The sequence below is a fragment of the Oryza brachyantha genome, chromosome 3, assembly GCF_000231095.2.
Source record: "Oryza brachyantha chromosome 3, ObraRS2, whole genome shotgun sequence".
Taxonomy (NCBI): domain Eukaryota; kingdom Viridiplantae; phylum Streptophyta; class Magnoliopsida; order Poales; family Poaceae; genus Oryza; species Oryza brachyantha.
In genome coordinates, this window is record NC_023165.2 from 20,817,948 (window position 1) to 20,837,941 (window position 19,994).

Below are 19,994 nucleotides of genomic sequence, written 5' to 3' on the forward strand. Positions count from 1 at the left end.
ACACACACAACAACAATCTTCACTACGTACCACTAACCACCTCATTTCGATTGGAACATTAGTGTTGAAACCCAACACTGATGGGACATCTCCAATCCATCGAGTCCTAGTGCACTAACAAAGGGATATTAATGCTGGTTGTAAATAGGAATCAATACTGATAGCATCAGTGTTGGGTATTACCAATGGTCAACATTGATAAACCATCCATCAATATATGTTCTTCTAAACTCACAACACGGATAGTGGTATCCAACATTGTGGGTCAAAATACAATCTGAGCCTTTTATTTCGTGATCTCTTCGTCATTCTCACCATCTCTTCCTGGCCTCCCACTCTCCAAATCTCAATTCAAAAGTAAAGTATGATGAGACCAGCCTCGTTTCTTCTCTTCTGTTTCACGTTCTCACCACTTGCCAAGCAACAACGGCTAGGCTCATGGGTATTGATGGCAACAGCCTACCTTGCGGGTACAAGCGGCCATCCTCATAGGCACCACCACCTCCTGCCTCTCGATGGCACGGCCTCGGAGCCCACCGGCTGTGGTGTAATTAATCCTGCCAGTGGATTGTAATCCAATCCAAATCCGCTCCAATTCATTTCTTTGCTAATTAGTCTACCAAACCAACCTGCACCAATTATTCTTCATTGGGATCCAATCCAAACTAATCCAAGTTTGATTTTAGCCCAACCCGCACTAACCCATTTGGTTAAAATGGATTCAACCCACTCTTACAAAATAGATGCACCATTTCATATGTATAAACTTGGACCTAAAATTTTAAAACTCGCGTTTACACTATAAAAGTTTATCAAATTTGACTGAAATTTAGTGGGATGATCTGTTATGTATAAGAGCAACTTTGTGCAAATTTTGGTCGATTTCTACATGTGGACCCCACGTATGTCTATTATCTTATCCATTAGCTATCCAATTAAAGGATCCATTTACCCTCCACGTGTTAAATCCATTTAGAACCTAAAATAACCTAACCAAATACAGTCCATACCAATCCATTTGTCTCTTTAACCCAATCCAATTCAGACCATTTGAAGTTACAATCCATTTGCATCCAACCAAACACAATCCAAATTAAAACCAACCCATTTAACCCATTTCCATCCAACCAATTAGCAGACCCAGGTGTAATACGCTGACCCTCAAATAAGTGTATTTTCAGTACATATTCAATGAGTTGAGTGAAAATTCAACTTTCAAACCAAGTCTTGAATATACAATCGGACACAGTGGATACGTAGAGCTTGTTGAGCAGTGCAAAATAGGCTATAAGGTTGTGCTGATATGAGTACGAAGGAAGGCACATCAATTAAATGATTTTGGTTTAATTCTTATCCAATTAACTTTTTTTTTAAAAAATGAAGTAAAGAGGTGGAGAGATCGATCAGGTAGGGATCCTGCAACGTGCATTATATTGATGTCGTCGTCGTCATTTCTTTGGACGACGTGCCCTAGCTTAATCATTAATTAAATGTTCTATTTCTTGAAACACCACTATACGTCCGAATAATGCGTACGACTCGAATAATAAAACATGAGGACATGAGGCAAGGCACTTAGAAGTCTACACCATGGCCCAAAACGAGCGATGTCACATACGATGAACGTCGCGGTCGAATCATACGTTTTTTTTTCTATGTGTATAGCAATTTCGTATTTACTGCGTGACACTTTCGAAAGCATGAAGATGAAAACATTCCTATTAAAATGCCAAAAGAGAGAATGATGCCAGGAGATCTCCTACTGTCAAATCGCATCCAAGCTCGTCATAATTCAACCTACTTTGCATGCCCACTATACAAGCGTGCTTCTGTCGCCGTGGAGCTGAGCTCACAATAAGTGGGGTATACATGGCAAAGGCTTAATTCCATGAGCGAACGGCAGCTTTAGCTAGTGGTAATTAAGGGTTAGAGAGTGGTTGACAGTGGCAAAATGATAATAATAACTTAAGACTATGCTTTAAGATGACGGTGCCTGTTCTATTGATGATAAGATTACTAGCGAACTGAGCATGCCACACATGTATGTTTGTGTTACCAATGTAATCAAGGAATGATGAGATTTTGGATATGTAAACCATATCAGTTTGGAATTTGAATTTGATTCATCATTATTAGTTTAAGCTGGCTTAATTACTTTGTGCTAGATGATATATACTCTTAAAAGGATAGATCAAGATGGAACAGAAGCAAGAATTGTATTGATGTGTATATTGAATTATTGATTAGGAATAAGTTAATATATATATTACACCCCTCAACTATATATATCATTTGGGAAAATAGAGATCATCCCTTCCGTGTACATAACCTGATTTTAATAGTGTTTTGTGTGATTTTGATACCCCCAAATAATATATTTTTATTTCCATTTAGCTACTTTTTACATCTCTACTAATTAATTGCCATACAGGTAAAAGGATATACCATTAAGATTTAAAATTATAAAACCACCATTAAAACTCTCTCTCTTTTTTTTGGCCATCGTAGGGGTATTTTGACCAGTTTCGGTAATAAAGGAACATATAATATCCGGTTTCATAATGGGTTTAATATCAATTTATCCATACCAATTATTGATTCAAGTTGCCTGAGTGAATTGACAACCAGAGGTAATATGTGCGGCCAAAACTAATGCTTAATAATTAATGAAAAAGAAACAATAAAGCCGAGCTGCATCATGAAGCTAAGCTTGTAGCAGCTGCAGCTTGTGAGGCCAGGAAAAATAGTCTAGTAGTCAACTTGTTTTTAAGTCTTTTTCTACACAGTGTGCCCATTTTCTCAAGATTAGGACAAGCACAAGAAGCAGAAGCCACAAGCGAAAAAAAAAAGGTTGGGAAAGGCACCTTGTTCCACATGATTTTTAACGGAACCTAGAATAATCTGTTGTTTTCCTTTTTATTTTCTTCTGTACCATCAATTGCCATAATTTCTGTGGGAGCTGAAAAGTATTCTAGCTTTAGTGCTCATGTTCTTACAAAAATCGCTTTTTTTTTGGTAAATTACTGATAACTATTCCACGGAGGGGGGAAATGAGCTTTTTGATTATTAAATAGAGGGAATCAACTAATAAAATCTTAATTACGGTCAAAAAAGTTCTCATGTCTGTCAATGGAAAAGTTTAAATTAGGAAGGACTGTTAGCCTTAGGGATATGGAGCTTGCAGTCACGCACACTAGCAAGAGGACCAGTCAATAGTGAATGGGCCATAAGGAAAAAGCGAAAAAAAAAAAGCTTGCAGAGGTACTAGAGATGAGGCCCATTTTATTTTTTGGGCTTGTGTATGGCTTAGTATATTAATTTTGCAAATTGCATTCTACTTATTATATACTACCTCCGTTCCTAAATGTTTGACGCTGTTGACTTTTTTATACGTGTTTATTATTTGTTTTATTTAAAAAATTTGTCATATATGTAAAGCTATATATATGCATAAAAATATATTTAACAATACACGAAATGGTATAAAAATAATTAATAATTATGTAAATTTTTTGAATAAGACGAACAGTCAAACATATATAAAAAAGTCAACGACGTCAAACATTTATGTATGGAAGGAGTATATAATGTGCATGTATGTTATAAAATGCATTATTAATTAAGTAGTCTAAACTATTAAATTTTAGCCGAAACTTGATGTTAGTATTTGAATATAACTTTATGATTAATTTTTAGTTTCCGTTGTTGGAACTTAGCTTCCGCAATCCGCTACTTCAGACACTAATCCGCTACCAACCCACCACTTGCTATTTATTATGCACTCCATTTTATATTATATGGATTAATAAATATGTTATATAATTATATATAGACTAATTAATTAATATAGGAAACATCAAACCACACGACGACTACTAATCTTGAGTGCAGGGGGCTGACGGGCTGGGCTCAGGCAGGCCCTCCTGGGCTCGTCTTCACCCCGCGGGCTGGAAATGCCGGCCCATATTTGAAAGTGGGCCCACGGAGCCCACGGGAGGATGAATCGCTGAGAGTGGTGGTGGTGACCCAATATGTGCGAACACTATGGCCCAACACAAAAAGGAAAAAAAAAAGGTCCGGGCCTGGGCTTGAACCGTCCCAGCAGTTCAACCGCCGGCCAAGAACCTAAAATCTTTATTATTATTTAGGGTTGACGGTCATGTTTAAGGAGCGTCCAACTGAACTATCTGGTTTGATGATCCCTCATCCTCACACATTTTTCATATTTAAGTTTTCCTTAGAATAATGGCAGATTGGGCCTAGGTAAAGCATCTCCGACAGTGCACCAAAGTTCCTGATTTTGGCTTAGGTTTACCTTAAAACAAACTTTCAATAGATACGCAATCTCATTCCTAAAATATTCCCACTCTCAATCCTAGCCCAAAAGTGAATGAAATTTGGGGAAGCAATACATGTTCCCAATCGCACAATACAGGATAGAATTCCGTACCTACCACGTGATGGTGGTGTCCGTCGCGCTATTTATTTTGGCCACGCCATATTTTCCTCCATCTCCACCGACCTCGCCTTGTCTGCTCACTCTATTGCAGGATATTACTTGATTAATGACATGACTATGGTATCATCTTGGTTTATGTTTTCTACAAAATACAAGATTGAATTTATTATGACAATAATTCAAGCAACAATATGATGATGAAGCAGTGGCAGGCGTTGTTGTTGTTCGTACAAAAGGGGAGAAGGATGAGAACGATCCAACAACCTAGTCCCACCTTGATTATGTGGCCACCAACCAACTATTAGGATCCAATTTTTGGTCTCTATTAGAGCAGTGGGTAATTTTTAGGCCCATTAAATTTTACGAGAGCTTCAATACATGAATTTTGGGACTTAATTTTTAGTTTTTTATTGGAGATGGTCTAACCTAATCTAAAGTGGTTGCTTGGTTTGTCGGTCCGTTTACCAACCCATTCTTTGAAGAACCAGACCTGCGGTGATTACTTGTTGGTCCTCCGGTCGAATATAGATGACTTGTTGACTATTCAATCTGACTTATTTTGCTTCCCTTAATGATTTTGACAGTGGTTTTGTCTACGTGGCGTTTATGTGGCCTTATAGTTTCTTCGTATGGCATGTTGACAGATATTTTCATGTGTGACATAGCAGTTACATAGAAAATTTACAAGGGAAAGTGAAAAGAATATAGGACCCACATGTTAGTCATGAAGGAAAAAAAAAATCCAGCGTGACACATGTGTAGTGACCAACCACACTGCTTTTCTAATTATCTTCTCTCTTTCATTCTCTCTTACTTTAGTAGTCCTAAAAATACCGCATGGCCTCGACACCAAGACCAATGATGCATCTAGCATCTATACTTAAGCTCAAAGCTAAAGTAGCTAGAAGAGGCAGTCATCGGTGAAGCAACGACGCCTACGCAAAACAGGTAAAATATTCGATTCCGTTTTCGTCTCCTGGTTCCCTATTTCGATTTGGAAAAATAATATGAAAATGAATATAATAAAGCTAGTTTTGATTGTATTCGATTCATTTTTGTCCCCAGTATGCATCTTTAATCGAAGAGTCAGAATCATTGCAACGCACGAGTAGATTACCAAGTTAAAGGATAAAGATAATAGGGTTAATTAGCTCCAGTCATTATAAATTTACTAGTTTTGAAATATGTCATTATTATTCGACTAATTGTAAGGATGCCATTATAATTTTAGAGCTATTCAAAATATGCCACTCGATACCCTTCCAGTGTATTTTTTTTAAAAAAATTGACCATATTGCCTCTTTGCTATTCACTGCCCTATTGGTTGTGCAAAGGCATATTTGAAATAACTCTAAAATTATAATGACATCTTGATAATTAGTCGAATAGTAATAACATATTTCAAAACTAGCAAATACATGAGTCTAATTAACTCAAGATAATATAGACAGCAATCGTATATACGGCACTGTTGATGATCATGTCGGCAGGGATGCGTGCACGGTACCGCCAGCTGCTTGGTGTGCCAAATTAATTAAAGCCCTGTTTAGTTTCTAATTTTCTTTTCCCACCATAACATCAAATCTTTAGACATCTAAATAAAACATTAAACATAGATAAAAACTAACTTCACAGTTAAGGCAAAAATCGTGAGACGAATCTTTTAAGCCTAATTAGCCTATAATTAGACATAAGTGGTACAGTAAATCATATGTACTAACGACAGATTAATTTGACTCAAAAGATTCGTCTCGAGGTTTCTAGACGAGCTGTGAAATCCGTTTTTTCGTTGGTGCCCGAAAACCCCATACGGGTCAAAAGTCCGATATGCATAATTTTTTTTATTTTACCAACTAAACAGGGGTGAAAGTGGAATAACGCAGATTCAATGGAGCAATAGAGCTAGTAGCTAACTAGGCCTCACTGAAAATTTTGGGGAACATGTCACATCGATATCTATCGTCACACATTTGAAATATTAAACGTAGTATAATTATAAAACAAATTTTAGATTCCGCTTGGAAACTGGAGACAAATTTTTTGAGTCCAATTAATCCGTCATTAGCAAATGTTGATTACTATAGTACTTATAGCTAATCATGTACTAATTAGGCTCAAAAAATTCGTCTTATGATTTTCTTCGTAACTGTGTATAATTAGTTTTAATGTTCAGATATATTTAATGATTTATTTAGGTGTTAAAAATTCGATGGGATGTTTTGGATAACTAAACCGGGCCGGCAAGGCCGGGCGGTTCTGTTTGCGTCGGGCCCAGGGGGCATCTGATGATCATCGTCACCATCGATCACCGTGAAAATCTTGGCGACAAGAGTACAGTGGAGACGTCAATGTATATCTACAGTCCACTCTATAGTAGTACCATCCATGGTGACATGACAGATCAAGGAAGCATCTACAGTCCACTCTAGCTTCCCTGCAACCCATCCGTCTGTACCCACATCATCCAAATTCCAAGTAACAATGTTATTTTTCTTTATCTGGTTCGGTATATTATATTGTCTTATTTCTAATCTTCGACTACTTGTTTTAGTTTTTGAAAAAATGTAGGTAATTAAGCAAAAACATGTTAATAATTAAAGTGTCTTGTATACTATAGTAATTATGATTATGAAACTTTGTTAATTCCTAGTAAGTCTATTAGTGTAACCCTTTAACTACTCAAGAAATATCATTGGGTAATAGCATAACCACCTTAATTACTACCTCCGTCCCATAATAATCTTATTTTTTATTTTTTCGTGTCCAACGTTTGACCATTCGTCTTATTTGAAATTTTTTTTAATTAATATTTTTATTATTACTAGATGATAAAATATGAATAGTATTTTATACGTGACTAGTTTTTTACACAAATTTTTCAAATAAGACGAATAGTCAAACATTGGATACGGAAAAACGAAAAATAAGGTTATTATGATACGAGGTAATAGCTCTATACTTAAAGAAAGACGGCCTTTTATCTGAACCATGGTATAATTTATTCCCATCATTCATGTTGTCTTGACAGTTTTGACAGTTGAACACAAATTTAGGTAATCCGATAAGGACATTTATTATACAATGACCAGAACAATAACTATATAACTAAATAAATTGTCACGTACGAAAAAAAATTATGTGTCCAGTAAGTAAATAAAAAAAATAAAACCATATCATGATTTATACACAACACATCAGACATATTAAGAGATAAATAGCATTAAAATCAAATGTGAATATTAAGAGATAAATAATATTTTCAATTTTTTTGAATAAAACGAGTGGTCAAACGTTACAAATAGAAAGTTAAAATCCCATATAATATGAGAGAGAGGGAGTACTAATTATCACATCAATCACCTCTCATCTGTAGATTTATCACTATTTTGCCCCCAACTATCTTGCACTCTCACCGTATCTTCTTATATAATAAAAGGCATTTAAGTCATCTTTATTCTCAATTAAGTTGTCTCACATGTGTTATAAATATACTTATGTCGAGACGAATTTAGTAGTATATGTGAATAGCTAAAATGGTCTAATGTGACATGTAAACATGAACATGTGGAGTAAAATTTCTTGTAAAACCACCCAGCATTTAACTATTTGCCACTCTTATGAGTAGTCTTAACTTTTTTTGACACTCCCATGTATATATGACATGTGTGTCCGGACCCACATGTCATAGACACATAAGATTAATTGGACTTTCATAGACACATAAGATTAATTGGACTTGTAAGAGTGTCAGATGGTTAATTTTCCCCATTTTGAATTTGTGGGGCTAGGTAACGTGTATACAAAAGCAAGTGATGTAGCGAGACACAGGATCATTACCATGCTGTCATGTTCTTGCAGTGGAAAGTGTCAGAGTGCACCAAAATGCTCAGGTTTGTATATATGGATCGATTGGCTTGGCTCCAAAACCCAAATGGGCCCAGCCCGATCCTTTCTTCCAATGGAGTTCGTTTTTTGAAACGAGCCAAGTCTCTGAGCTATCCTCTAGCACTACAAGGAATGATGCTTTACACGATAGATTACTTTAGTCATAAACACTCGAAAATGCGTCACAATTAACTTACCATGATGATGAAGAAATTTGTCATGTATCTCGCGTCATACATTTGGTGGACTGACCAATGCCGTCACCGATTGCCATTTTTTTCGTCATGGAATACATGGTCAGCAACAATAGGAAAAAACTATTGTGATGAACTGAAACGTCATGAATTTGTTACATGTTAGCTTTTGCCACATCATTTGGTGATGTTGGATTTGACATGGCTGCTACCGCTATGTCAACTTTTGCCACCTCAGCTCGTGCCACATCATGAGTAGGCCTACGCTGGCTCATTAGGGAGGAGGCCCATTTGATCTTCTTGTTTTTCCCAATAGGCCCATGTTTTCTGTAGTTCTTTTAGTTCTGGTTAGGCTCATACTACTGGGCTAGCCCAGGTGTAAAGAAGAATTGGTCCATTATAGACCAAATCATCACACATTTAAATTGAAATTTTATGCGAGAAATATTTAAATTTAAATTTAAATTTACAATAAATTCAGATCGACACAGATCATCATAGATACTTTGAAATATAGCATCACTTATATATATATATATATATATATATATATATATATATATATATATATATATATATATATATATATATATATATATGTGGAGAGAGGTCTCATTGCCATTACATATCATGCAAATCATCACAGATACATTGAAATGCTGTAGTTCAGAGATCATATAGCCACCAACAGTTCATACACCATGCAATGCATCGTTCATAGGTCGACATTAGTTCACAGATCACTCTACAAACATTCAAAGTCAAGTAACTCAAAAGCACCAGTTGCCAAAATACATCCATCATCAAAAGACATTCACTAGCATTGGTGTTGCAGTTGGTAACCCTAGTACTACCTTACCTTGTTGGTAGACTTGCTGGAATCATGGACATCAAACCCTTAATTAGTGCATCTGTCTCAGCTTGCTTATTCTTCAACTCCTCGTCCTGCCTAGCCCTTGCTGTTTCAGATTCCTGGAACTTCTTCATCATCTCATCCATCTGCTGTTGTTGAGTCTTCACAAGCTCCCTAAGATCATTGGATGTTTGCTGCTCCGCCACTAGTTCAGCTTGCAGCTCACGCTGACTTTCAGCATTGTCAGCACGAAGAAAGGTTTTCATCCCCACATTTGCCAGAAATCCGTTCTTCTTATTTTTTTGACCAAGAACCTCAAAGACAGCATCAGTCACATCCTTTGATTCCTCACCATCATCTAGAGGAGCATGTATCTTGTCCTCCACTTGAGCCTAGCAGTAGATGAGACAGATAGCTCAATGATCATGAGATATATGAACCTAATGTATAATTTGATTGTGAACTAATCTTAACTTTACTTACAATAATCGATTGAACTATAGGAGTGAACCCTTTCGTTTTGCTGTAGTGGAGCTCTTTAAATAAATCCAGTGCATTTGGTGGTTCATTTTGGTACTTGTTTGCCTAAAAATGAATTGAAAACAAGGACAATTTAATTAAAGGACTGCTGGTGGATGTATTTATTTGGAACACACATAGCAACCAGTAAAGAAACTATCTGACATGGGATACAACCGGTGCGGCTAATCAATTAGTATGTACTAATGCAAGTGCCAGTGACTTGTACTCACCAAATTTACTATGTGCATTTCATAGCTGCGAGAACCAGTTGTCTGGTGAAACTGCACCTTGCTCCTATTGGTTTTGTTCTTCTCTGAAATCACCTGCACCAGCAAAGTTATAATAGTAGGAACATATGAGATGAACATGAGATTTTGGTCAGTGGCATGAACTTACCATTTTTTCCTCACTTTTCCAGTAATCGACAAGTTTATCCCATTGATCACTACTCATTGAGGTCACAGGAGATGTTTTGGGCACCAGATGGAGTGGACAAGCATCAAAATACTTCTTCTTGAGCTTATAGCGTTGTTGGCGAACAGCTTTCTTCATCATAGCCACACATGCTTTTTTCACAGGGGGTGATGTTACATCCGTTTGAAACTTTAACTGGTAACAATTAACAATATTGGTAGTCGTTATTGAATAGTCAATGTAACAGTTGAAAATAAACAGTGCCAAGAGGGAAGTTTAAACACTTACACAAACTCTATCGATGTAACTCTTGACAATAGCAGTAGCAACTGGTTTCTTGTATTCCTTCCAATGTGGGAATATTGGAACATGGTTCCTAATTGCAATGTTGCACTCAGTAGCAAACTTTGCAGCAATCATCACTAAGTTTGGCCTTTTCTTCCCTGGTTCAAAAACCAAAGGTAGTTTGCCTTTCCTCGAGCGAGTAATCTGATCAAGTTTTCTACCAATATTAGGTCCCCTCATCCAATCCTCCTCATGAAATGGATCATCTATAAAACATATCTTTCAGTACACTAGTGTGTTACGTTTGGTATGGAAAGATTTACATTGTGCAAGGATTACAAAAACAGACCTGTAGAGTCTATGCCACGCTGAGTTTGTTCATTTTCATTGACCTCATTCATGGCAGTGCCATTTTGGTTGTGTCCTTCATGGTTCAGCTCATTCAGTATGTGGTCATCCCCTTCATTCTGGCAGCCATTTTGATGGCTTGCATCAGCTATGTGCTGATCTCTTTCGTTCAACTGGCCTTCAACATCTACAATGCATGATGGAGTTAGTAATACAAATTGAATGATGCTACTAGAATTTAAATGCAATTTGTTACAGGAATATGAGTGTCAACCTTCCTCTATAGCCTGAACGGAGGTTTCAACTAGATTAATCTCATCATTAATACGTGTTTTACAATTCTTCTTAGACCTTGTGATTCTTCCAAGTTGCATGGGAGGTTGCGCCTTCCGAACACCTGTCTTGTTAACCCTTTTTCCAGACTTGTTTACAAAAAACCAATCAAATCGTCAAGAAGGGAGATATAACATTAAATGCAAAGAGCAAACAAAACAATTATTAGGAACTGACTATGGACTTACTAATACCTTGTCTGCTAAACTTGCAAGTGTAGACTCCAACTCCTTCAAGGAACGTGTCTCAGACTCTAGGCTAGCATCACTTACATGGCTATCACTGTTAGGCTCATCCTGTAAGTTATACTCAGAACCAGAGTCTTCTTGGTTCTTGTCCTTCTCTTTTTCTAAGGAAATACATGTGCTTGCGAACAGGTTTGTTACTACAGGTAGTCCTAGTTGTCGCATGTAAGAGTTGTTGCGGAGACAGTTTTTCATCCGTTCAATTTCATAGGCAGTAAGCAGTGCCTTGTCTACATTGATAGAAAATAAATAAGAAGATTAGTGGACAGAGATGTATCCCACAATTCATGCAACGAGTATTCCACCATGAGTTCATCCAAAATACATGAAGCTAGAGAGATACTTCACCTGTAAACTGGTTTCCCGGCCGTCGCTTCTTTGCTTGATTTTTCCCCCTCTTGTGTGGCGACATTATTGCAGCTGCAGCCAAAATGGCTCGAGATGGCGGAGCGGCGGTAGAGGTTTCGGTGGCTACAGGATGGCAAATGGAGGTGTTAGGTTTGGGGGATTTGGGGGCGGCGTTGGCTGGGAGAAGGTGGGGATCTGATATATAGGGTTCAATATTACCAAAACCTCCTCATTGTTTGCTTTGTGAGAGGATGTGATTTTTTAGCAAGCAGGGGTATAACGGTACTTTACTGGGCCAAATCGCGGGCGAAATTTTTAGGCTGCGCGCCTTCACTGTTTAGAAGCCCGCCTGACTTTTCCAAAAAAAAAAACTTGCGTGGCTAGTGAGTGAAGGCTGCTGGGTTATATATTAACAATTTACAAGCTAGAATCAGTTAATTAAAATGCTTAGGAGATGGTTAATTTCATTATTAGTTGTAGTTGATTTCCAGCGTACTTGTATAAGCCCACTCATCTATATAAAAAAATAATGACCACTTTTCACTTGATGTTGACTATATAGTAATATAAGTGTAAAATTAACAACATCTAGTGATCAATTGACTCCATTGTGTTACGTAAGGTCATTTTTCATGTCGAATTTGTATCCGGTAATCATTGAAGCTACTATATATTAATGGGCTCATGTATGTATTGCTAGAAAGGCCAAATTTGGCTTAGTGTTGACTGCATAGTAATTACTGTCAAATTAATTAACAAACTCTAGTGATCAATCGACTCCAGTGTGTTATGTAAGGTCATTTTCATGTTGAGTAGTATCCAGTAATCATTGAAGTTATTATATATTGATGGGCTCATGTATGTGTACTTTGTGTTGACTACGTACTAATGACTGCCAAATTAATTAACAAACTCTAGTGATCCCTAAAGTTTGGTGTGTTCTGTTTTATATAAGCTTGATTTTTTGTGTTGACTGTCCACTAGTGTCTACTAATCCTTGAACATACTCTACATCGATCAGCTCTTTCATGTATTCATAGAAAGACCATATTTTACTTTGGTTTGACCATATAGTAAGTACCGAACAAACTCTACTAATCCCCAAAGGTTATATACGTACATCAATAAACTCAAGTGTGTTCTGGTATACAAGCGTGATTTTGTGGTGATATCCATTAGTGTATATTCATCCTCAATGATTCGAGATCATTTGACTGGATCCGACTTATCTTACTTTTTATGGCGATTTTGAGGTGAGTATACCCCATCCATGTACATCTAAAGTAGTATCACTTATATTGAATTCCGGGATTCCGGGATTCAGGGCCTCCGATCCCTTGCCGCAGTGACCCTCTCGACTATTACCCACCGGTAATGTGCTCCTGCTACCTGAAATCATTGAAGCTGGTCTCATGGAGTGATAGCAACACTGGTCGGAGGTATTATAGATGCAGGCATGTATGGGTAAGGTTTTGTATGATGTAACATGTTATTCTGTAAGCAAGCATGAATTATGCAAATCTGGTACTATTGTTGCATGATGTGAACCTCTATGACAAGTGAAAGGTGAACTGATATGGTTATATGTGCAAGTTGAATTGGGCTGCTCCAAAAATGGTTATATCTGCAAGATGAATCAAAAATAGTACTGAACTAGTACTGAAATGGTTATATCTGCAAGCTGAACCAAAAATATAAATTAAATTGTGCGCTCATAATCCAAACAGAAATGGTTCTGAACTAGTACTGAAACTGAACAGAGACAACTTCATTACACTACATAATATTACATGACACCAGGTCAGTTCACTAATACAGAAACTACTCATCATCGCTATCTACCTCAACTGGGGCAATTTCTTCTTCTTCACTCCAGTACTCCATGAGTGTGTCATCCTCCTCCTCATCTCCTTCTTCAGCTTCAATATTAGTATTTAATTGATTTTCCTTTGTAAGCAGTGCAACCTCAGCAGCCTCAACAACATGGCCATCTTCATCATCTCGGTTTAAAGGTATGTTAGGTACAATGTCAGATACTTCTGGTCTTCTGCCATTATCCACAGCACATGTCTGCTCTTGATAGGGTGCAGCGGTCGATACAACTTCATCTATTTCAGTCACATTGTACAAATGACGATGCTTAAACGTTTGGACAACCCGCCAATTCGTTCCGTACTTATTATCTGGCAAATAAAAAACCTGTGTTGCTTGAGTTGCCAGAATAAAGCAATCCTTTTTATACCACAAACTGCTAATATTGATACTTTTGTAGAATCCATCATCCTTCACTGCAGTATGCTTACCATCCAATTTGTACCAGTCACATCTAAAAACCACAACTGATCGATTTGTGCCATCATCCTTGCTGGTATACTGTAACTCAATAATCTCTTTCAATGTACCATAAAAATCAATTATCTCATTTTTCTGTGCGCCTTTACATGTCAATCCAGAGTTCTGGGTCTTCTTGTTTTTATCACGCTCGACGGTGTTGTACCTAACACCATTGACAACACATGTGTAGTATGATCTTACTCTCATGTCAGGGCCACATGCTAAGGCAAATAAATCATCATTTACCTCCTCTGATACATTCAACCTCCACATCTGCAAAGGGATTGTTTCAGCGCCTAAAAGTTAACAACAACATTACAGAAAACTGTGGTAAGATTAAGAGACTAACATAATTCCTGAACCAAGTCCCAAAACCTTGTGCAATCCTCCTATGAAGATCTACAGCAGCCACCCCTGATGCTGATAATTCATCTTGAAACATTCTATAACTCAAAAAAATTGAATAAGTTCATCATCTACAAATAAAAAGGAACAAATGAAATATATGTCGATAGTCATTTCAAAATTTACTTTATGTATTCCTCGGCTTGATCACAGTTATGGAGAACATACCAAACCAACTGATCTATTTCCTCAGAGTAGTAAAGATCACATGCACCAATAAGATTAACACCATGCCCAAAAACATCAACAGTATAGGCTGATTGATTTGAAAATCCAACATTTCTTGGGAGTCGATTAAACTCTGTCTCCATATCTTCCATGTACCTGGAACAAAATGTGAGGGCTTCTTCTGCAACATAAGCCTCTGCAATTGAGCCTTCTGGACGTGCTTTGTTCCTAACAGACCTCTTCAAAGTATACAAGCGCCGTTCAATTGGATACATCCAACCAAATTGCACAGGTCCACGAAGGATGGCCTCATCTGGTAAATGGATAGCAAGGTGAACCATTACATCAAAAAAAGCAGGGGGGAATATTTTCTCAAGCTTGCACAATATGACAGGTATTTCTGTCTTCATTCGGGCCAGCAAATCTTTGTTCAGTCTTTGGCTGCACAATTCCCTGAAAAATTTGCCTAACTCAGCAATTGTTTGATAGATATCATCGTCCAACAACCCCCTCAGCCCAGCAGGCATAATCCTTTGCAACAAAATGTGACAGTCATGAGTTTTCAGGCCTTGCCACTTGATTGCATCACTAGTTAAGCATCTTTGTATATTTGAAGCATACCCATCTGGAAACTTGGCGTCCTTCAGGAAATTAAGAAATTTAGTCTTCTTTGACTTGGACAACGTGTAGCGAGCTTTAGGCATGTCATATGAATCTCCAGTACGATGTAATTGCAACTCCTTTCTAATTTTTAGATCAGCAAGATCTAACCTTGCATTAACTGTGTCTTTTGACTTCCCTTTTATGTCAACAATGGTACCAAGCAGGCTTTCACACACATTTTTTTCAATGTGCATGACATCAAGATTGTGTCTAAGCTTCAGAGATGACCAATATGGTAACTCCCACAAACAAACTCTTCTACCCCAAATTGGCACACGATTCCCAGAACGCTTCCTTTTTTGTCCAACTCTTACATTTTTAACCTTTTCTAATTCTTCTAGCAACTCTTCGCTAGTGAAAGTACCTGGCTTTGCATTACTATCATGGAGAGAGTTGAAATCACTGGCTTTGCGCAAGCGATGACCTCTCGGAAGAAAACGACAGTGCCCAATATAACATAGCTTGCCCCTTATGGCATAGGATAGAGGATTTTTATCACAATGGAGACAAGCAAAGTAACCACTTGTGGTACGCCCTGATAGAGTACTCAGTGCTGGATAGTCATGAATGCACCACAACACTGCAGCACGAAGCTTAAAACTTTTTTCTGTCATAGCATCAAGAGTGTCCACACCAGACCATAGCTCAAGTAAATCTTCCACAAGAGGCTGCATGAAAACATCAAAGGCCTTCCCGGGTGAATGAGGACCAGGAATTAGCAAAGCCATCATGAAATTAGATTCTTGCATGCATAACCATGGTGGTAAGTTGTATGGAATCACAAAAACAGGCCACATGCTATAAGATGAACTCATGTTGCTAAAAGGATTGAAACCATCTGTGGCAAGTCCAAGTCTTAGGTTTCGTGCATCTTCAGCAAAATCAGGCCAGCACTTGTCAAAATCTTCCCATGCCTTTCCATCGGCAGGATGGGTCATTTGCTTCTCATTGTGTTTCCTCTTCAACTTATGCCACTGTACTTCTTCAGATGATTTCTTGGAAACAAACAACCTTTGTAGCCTAGGGATCAATGGAAAATGCCGTAATACTTTTGTAGGAACCTTCTTCTTCTCAAGATCTTTCCATCTTGATGCATCACAAATTGGACAATTATCTAATTTTGCATATGTCTTTCTAAATAGCACACAATTGTTCGGGCACACATGAATTGATATATAACCAAGTCCTAATTCACGAAGCATTTTCTTTGCTTCATCATATGATTTTGGAATAGTGTTGAACTCTGGGAAAGCATCCGACAAGATCTTCAACATTCCCGAAAATGCTGAGTTAGTGATCCTGTAGTATGACTTCACATGGAGCATCTTGATTACAAATGTGAGCCTTGAAAAATTGGTGCAACCAGAATATAGCTCACGCTTAGCCTCTTCAATCAGATGTTTGAATTGTGATGCAGCATCATTGGATGGGTTTCCATCTTCATGTCCATCATCATTTACATGTTCATTGTTGACGAGGTCCCTTAACATCCCTTCAAGTCCGTCGCCATTAGTGTCCTCAAATATCACAGAATTAGCATTTTCATCCTCATGAACTGGTTCATCCAAAACATGAAAAGCGGTGGCCTCTCCATGATTTATCCACCTTGTATATGTACTGGACATGCCATTGAGCAATAGGTGCCTCTCCACATCATTTTGGTGTAGATATTGATGGTTCATACACCGACTACATGGGCACAAAATTTGTTCTGTCTCAGTAAACCTCCCTCTAATGAAGTTCATGAAAGACTTGACTCCAGAAATATACTCAGGCGTAAAGAGCACACCATGCACCCAACGTCTATCCATCTACATAAAAAATTGCAGAAAATACATCTCAGATGTGTTACAACTACTACATCGACTAACAAACTATACCACTCAATTAAATTCTGAATCAAATCCATACCAATCGAAGTCAGTTGATGTGTGAGCTGCAGCTACTTGTAGGATGAGATCTTAGGTGGGTGGCAATGGAGCTCGTGGAGGGGAAGCTTGCCGGAGCCGTGCAGTCCACAAATCGGCCTCCCCTCAATGTCCCCTTGCTTAGGCCTGAACCGTTGCCACCCGTACGTCGCCTCCGCCTCCAACGCCGCCGCAATCACCTAGCACGATGGCGCCTCCGCCTCCTACGCCGCCGGCCAGCGCGCCTACACCGAAGCCATGGCCTTCTACGGTGCCAGCCAGCGTAAATCAAACGGCCGATGTGGACAACTCTGCTGTGCGCCTCCTACCAGCCACTGCCTACGCCGCCACGAGCGCCGCAAATCGAATCCGGCACGAACAATGACGGGCGATGCAGATAAAGTTTGTTCTGGGCTGCAGAAAGTCAAATGCCTCCTGGATCTAAATGCAATATTATTACAAATAAAATAACAGATAGGCAATATTCACAAACATAGTAACGATGTAGTGGTAAGTTCCACTCTCTAGAGTCAAGAGGTCCAAGGTTTGACTCTATGGAATGCAAATAAAAGTTTTGCACTTGTTCACTGCACACTGCACCTACAAGACTGGCAGGTGGGTCCCACCTTTTCTTTTTACCGGGGATTATTTTTTCATGACAAGTAGATTCGACATGGACGTCCACATCAGCCCCATGTTGGATGCTTCATCTGTGACCAAACCAAGTCGTCCGTCACATATTTACAGCTAAGTTGCTAGAACTATCTGTGACGTCCAACTATGACGAAAACTATACTATTTGTCACAGATGTTTCACCCTTAAAATGAACCGTCACAGACAATATAATTCTGTGATGATTTCTTAGAAAGTCACCACTAAACCGTCATGTAAAGCACCATTTCTTGTAGTGTAGCTACCCACGTGGTCACATCGATTTGTCAAGTGGCCTGTAAAGAATTAGAAACGTGAGCTTGATTTAGTGTAATTTGTTCGTGTTTTTTTTTCTCATGTTCTAACTAACCGGAGCATGCATACATGTGCTCTTGCAAGCCTTCATGAGCCGAGAGGTGGAAGGTTCGGAAATCATCTTTTGGCTTTTGCAACGAAAAAGCCAAACATCATATTTCGAATGAAAAATGATTTACAAATAAAACTTTTATATACATGTTCACAGCGATCTAAAAGCCAACGTTGAAAAATAAATTACGGTGAAAAAATCTTAAATTCAACTCTAAATTTAAGGTTGAAAATTTAAATTTTGGTTTATAAGCATAAGGAAAAGTCAATAGATGGGGGGGGGGTGGAACTTCCATCACTAGAAAGTAATCATGACACATCAAGCTCTTTTTCCTGCACCTCCCACTAAATATAATGCTACCTCCGTTTGTATATACTACTCTCCACCACTATGCTGGCCGTCTAGGTCATCAATGTTGGGCATACACCCTCATTTGTGATAGGTAGATCACTCATCACATATAAGTGGTTAGTGATGTTTGAACCTTATTTGTGACAGGTGAAGGTTTGTTATTGGTATAAGATACCTGTGATGGTCCACGGACTTGTCTCAAACGACTAGAAGTTGTGAACCCATAACAACTATAAAAAAATCACCCCAAAAGTGAAAAATGATGTCCTGCTGCGAAAAGATCCACAGTGATTAACCCAAAACATTTCATACTGATTCTTTTGATAAGATGACAGGAGAGCCAAAGTTACACTGAACTAAAAACCAAACGACCAGAACCTATACCGATGACCGCCTTTAGTGAAAGCAAGGTACAAAAGACCACAGTTCTTCTAGCATCAATCATCCGCCACTACTTCAATTGATCTCTAGTGTCAACACATCCAAAGTTCATACCCAGTTAAAAAACTTGTCATAGATAACTTGCACCTGAAATCAAATTTTAAGCACACAAACATAGAAATAAGATATAACGAAAATGGAGCTATATTGGAGACAAGCTAGTGCTCTTTGGCCACCTTGATGAGCCACTTGATACACACCTACATGTAGGCTGAGACGCCCCGAGCCTATCCAAAGTCGAGGTTAGATGCAGAGGTCGTGGTAGTAGCTGCTTGGGGATGGAGGAGATGGCCAGCGCCACCGTAGGGATAGCAATGGGTAAATACTCATCGGGTATTACTATCCCATACCTACTAGTAAAATTTCGTATCATTAAAATACCCATACCCGTCACGGGTAAGAAAATTTCCCCATACCCATACCCGCTTGGGTAAACCTTACCCATCGGGTTACCCATATACCCGCAAAAGTTCAAAACAATCTAAATATCACATTTCCATATAATATATGCATAGATGCTAGATACTTAGGATATCATACATTTATATAGAGTGGTGAAAAATATATGGATGATTTAAATACCTATGGTTTTGGTTAATTAGGCTAGGCTAATATGATATTAGGTCATGACATGCATTTAAACTTGCGGGTATTTATTACCCATGGGTAAATGGTTATGGGGATCATAAGAACGTTTTCATACCCGCGTACCCATCGGGTGAAAGTATTTGCCCAATTACTTACCCACGGGTAATATATTTAGCTCATATCCATACCCTAATGGAGTAAATACCCATCGGGTCTCGGGTCGCGTGTCCCC

At 38.3% G+C, this 19,994-nt stretch overlaps 1 protein-coding gene across 1 annotated transcript; it reads right to left on the reverse strand.

Annotated features, from left to right (window-relative positions):
* Positions 1–13,707: 13,707 nt before the first annotated feature.
* On the reverse strand, positions 13,708–17,267 carry LOC121053825. Its single transcript, XM_040521786.1, has 3 exons — positions 14,752–17,267; positions 14,596–14,663; positions 13,708–14,516 (listed from the first exon to the last, which is right to left on the reverse strand). The coding sequence occupies exons 1-3, from the start codon at positions 17,265–17,267 to the stop codon at positions 13,708–13,710; spliced, it is 3,393 nt and encodes a 1,130-aa protein (XP_040377720.1).
* Positions 17,268–19,994: the final 2,727 nt, after the last annotated feature.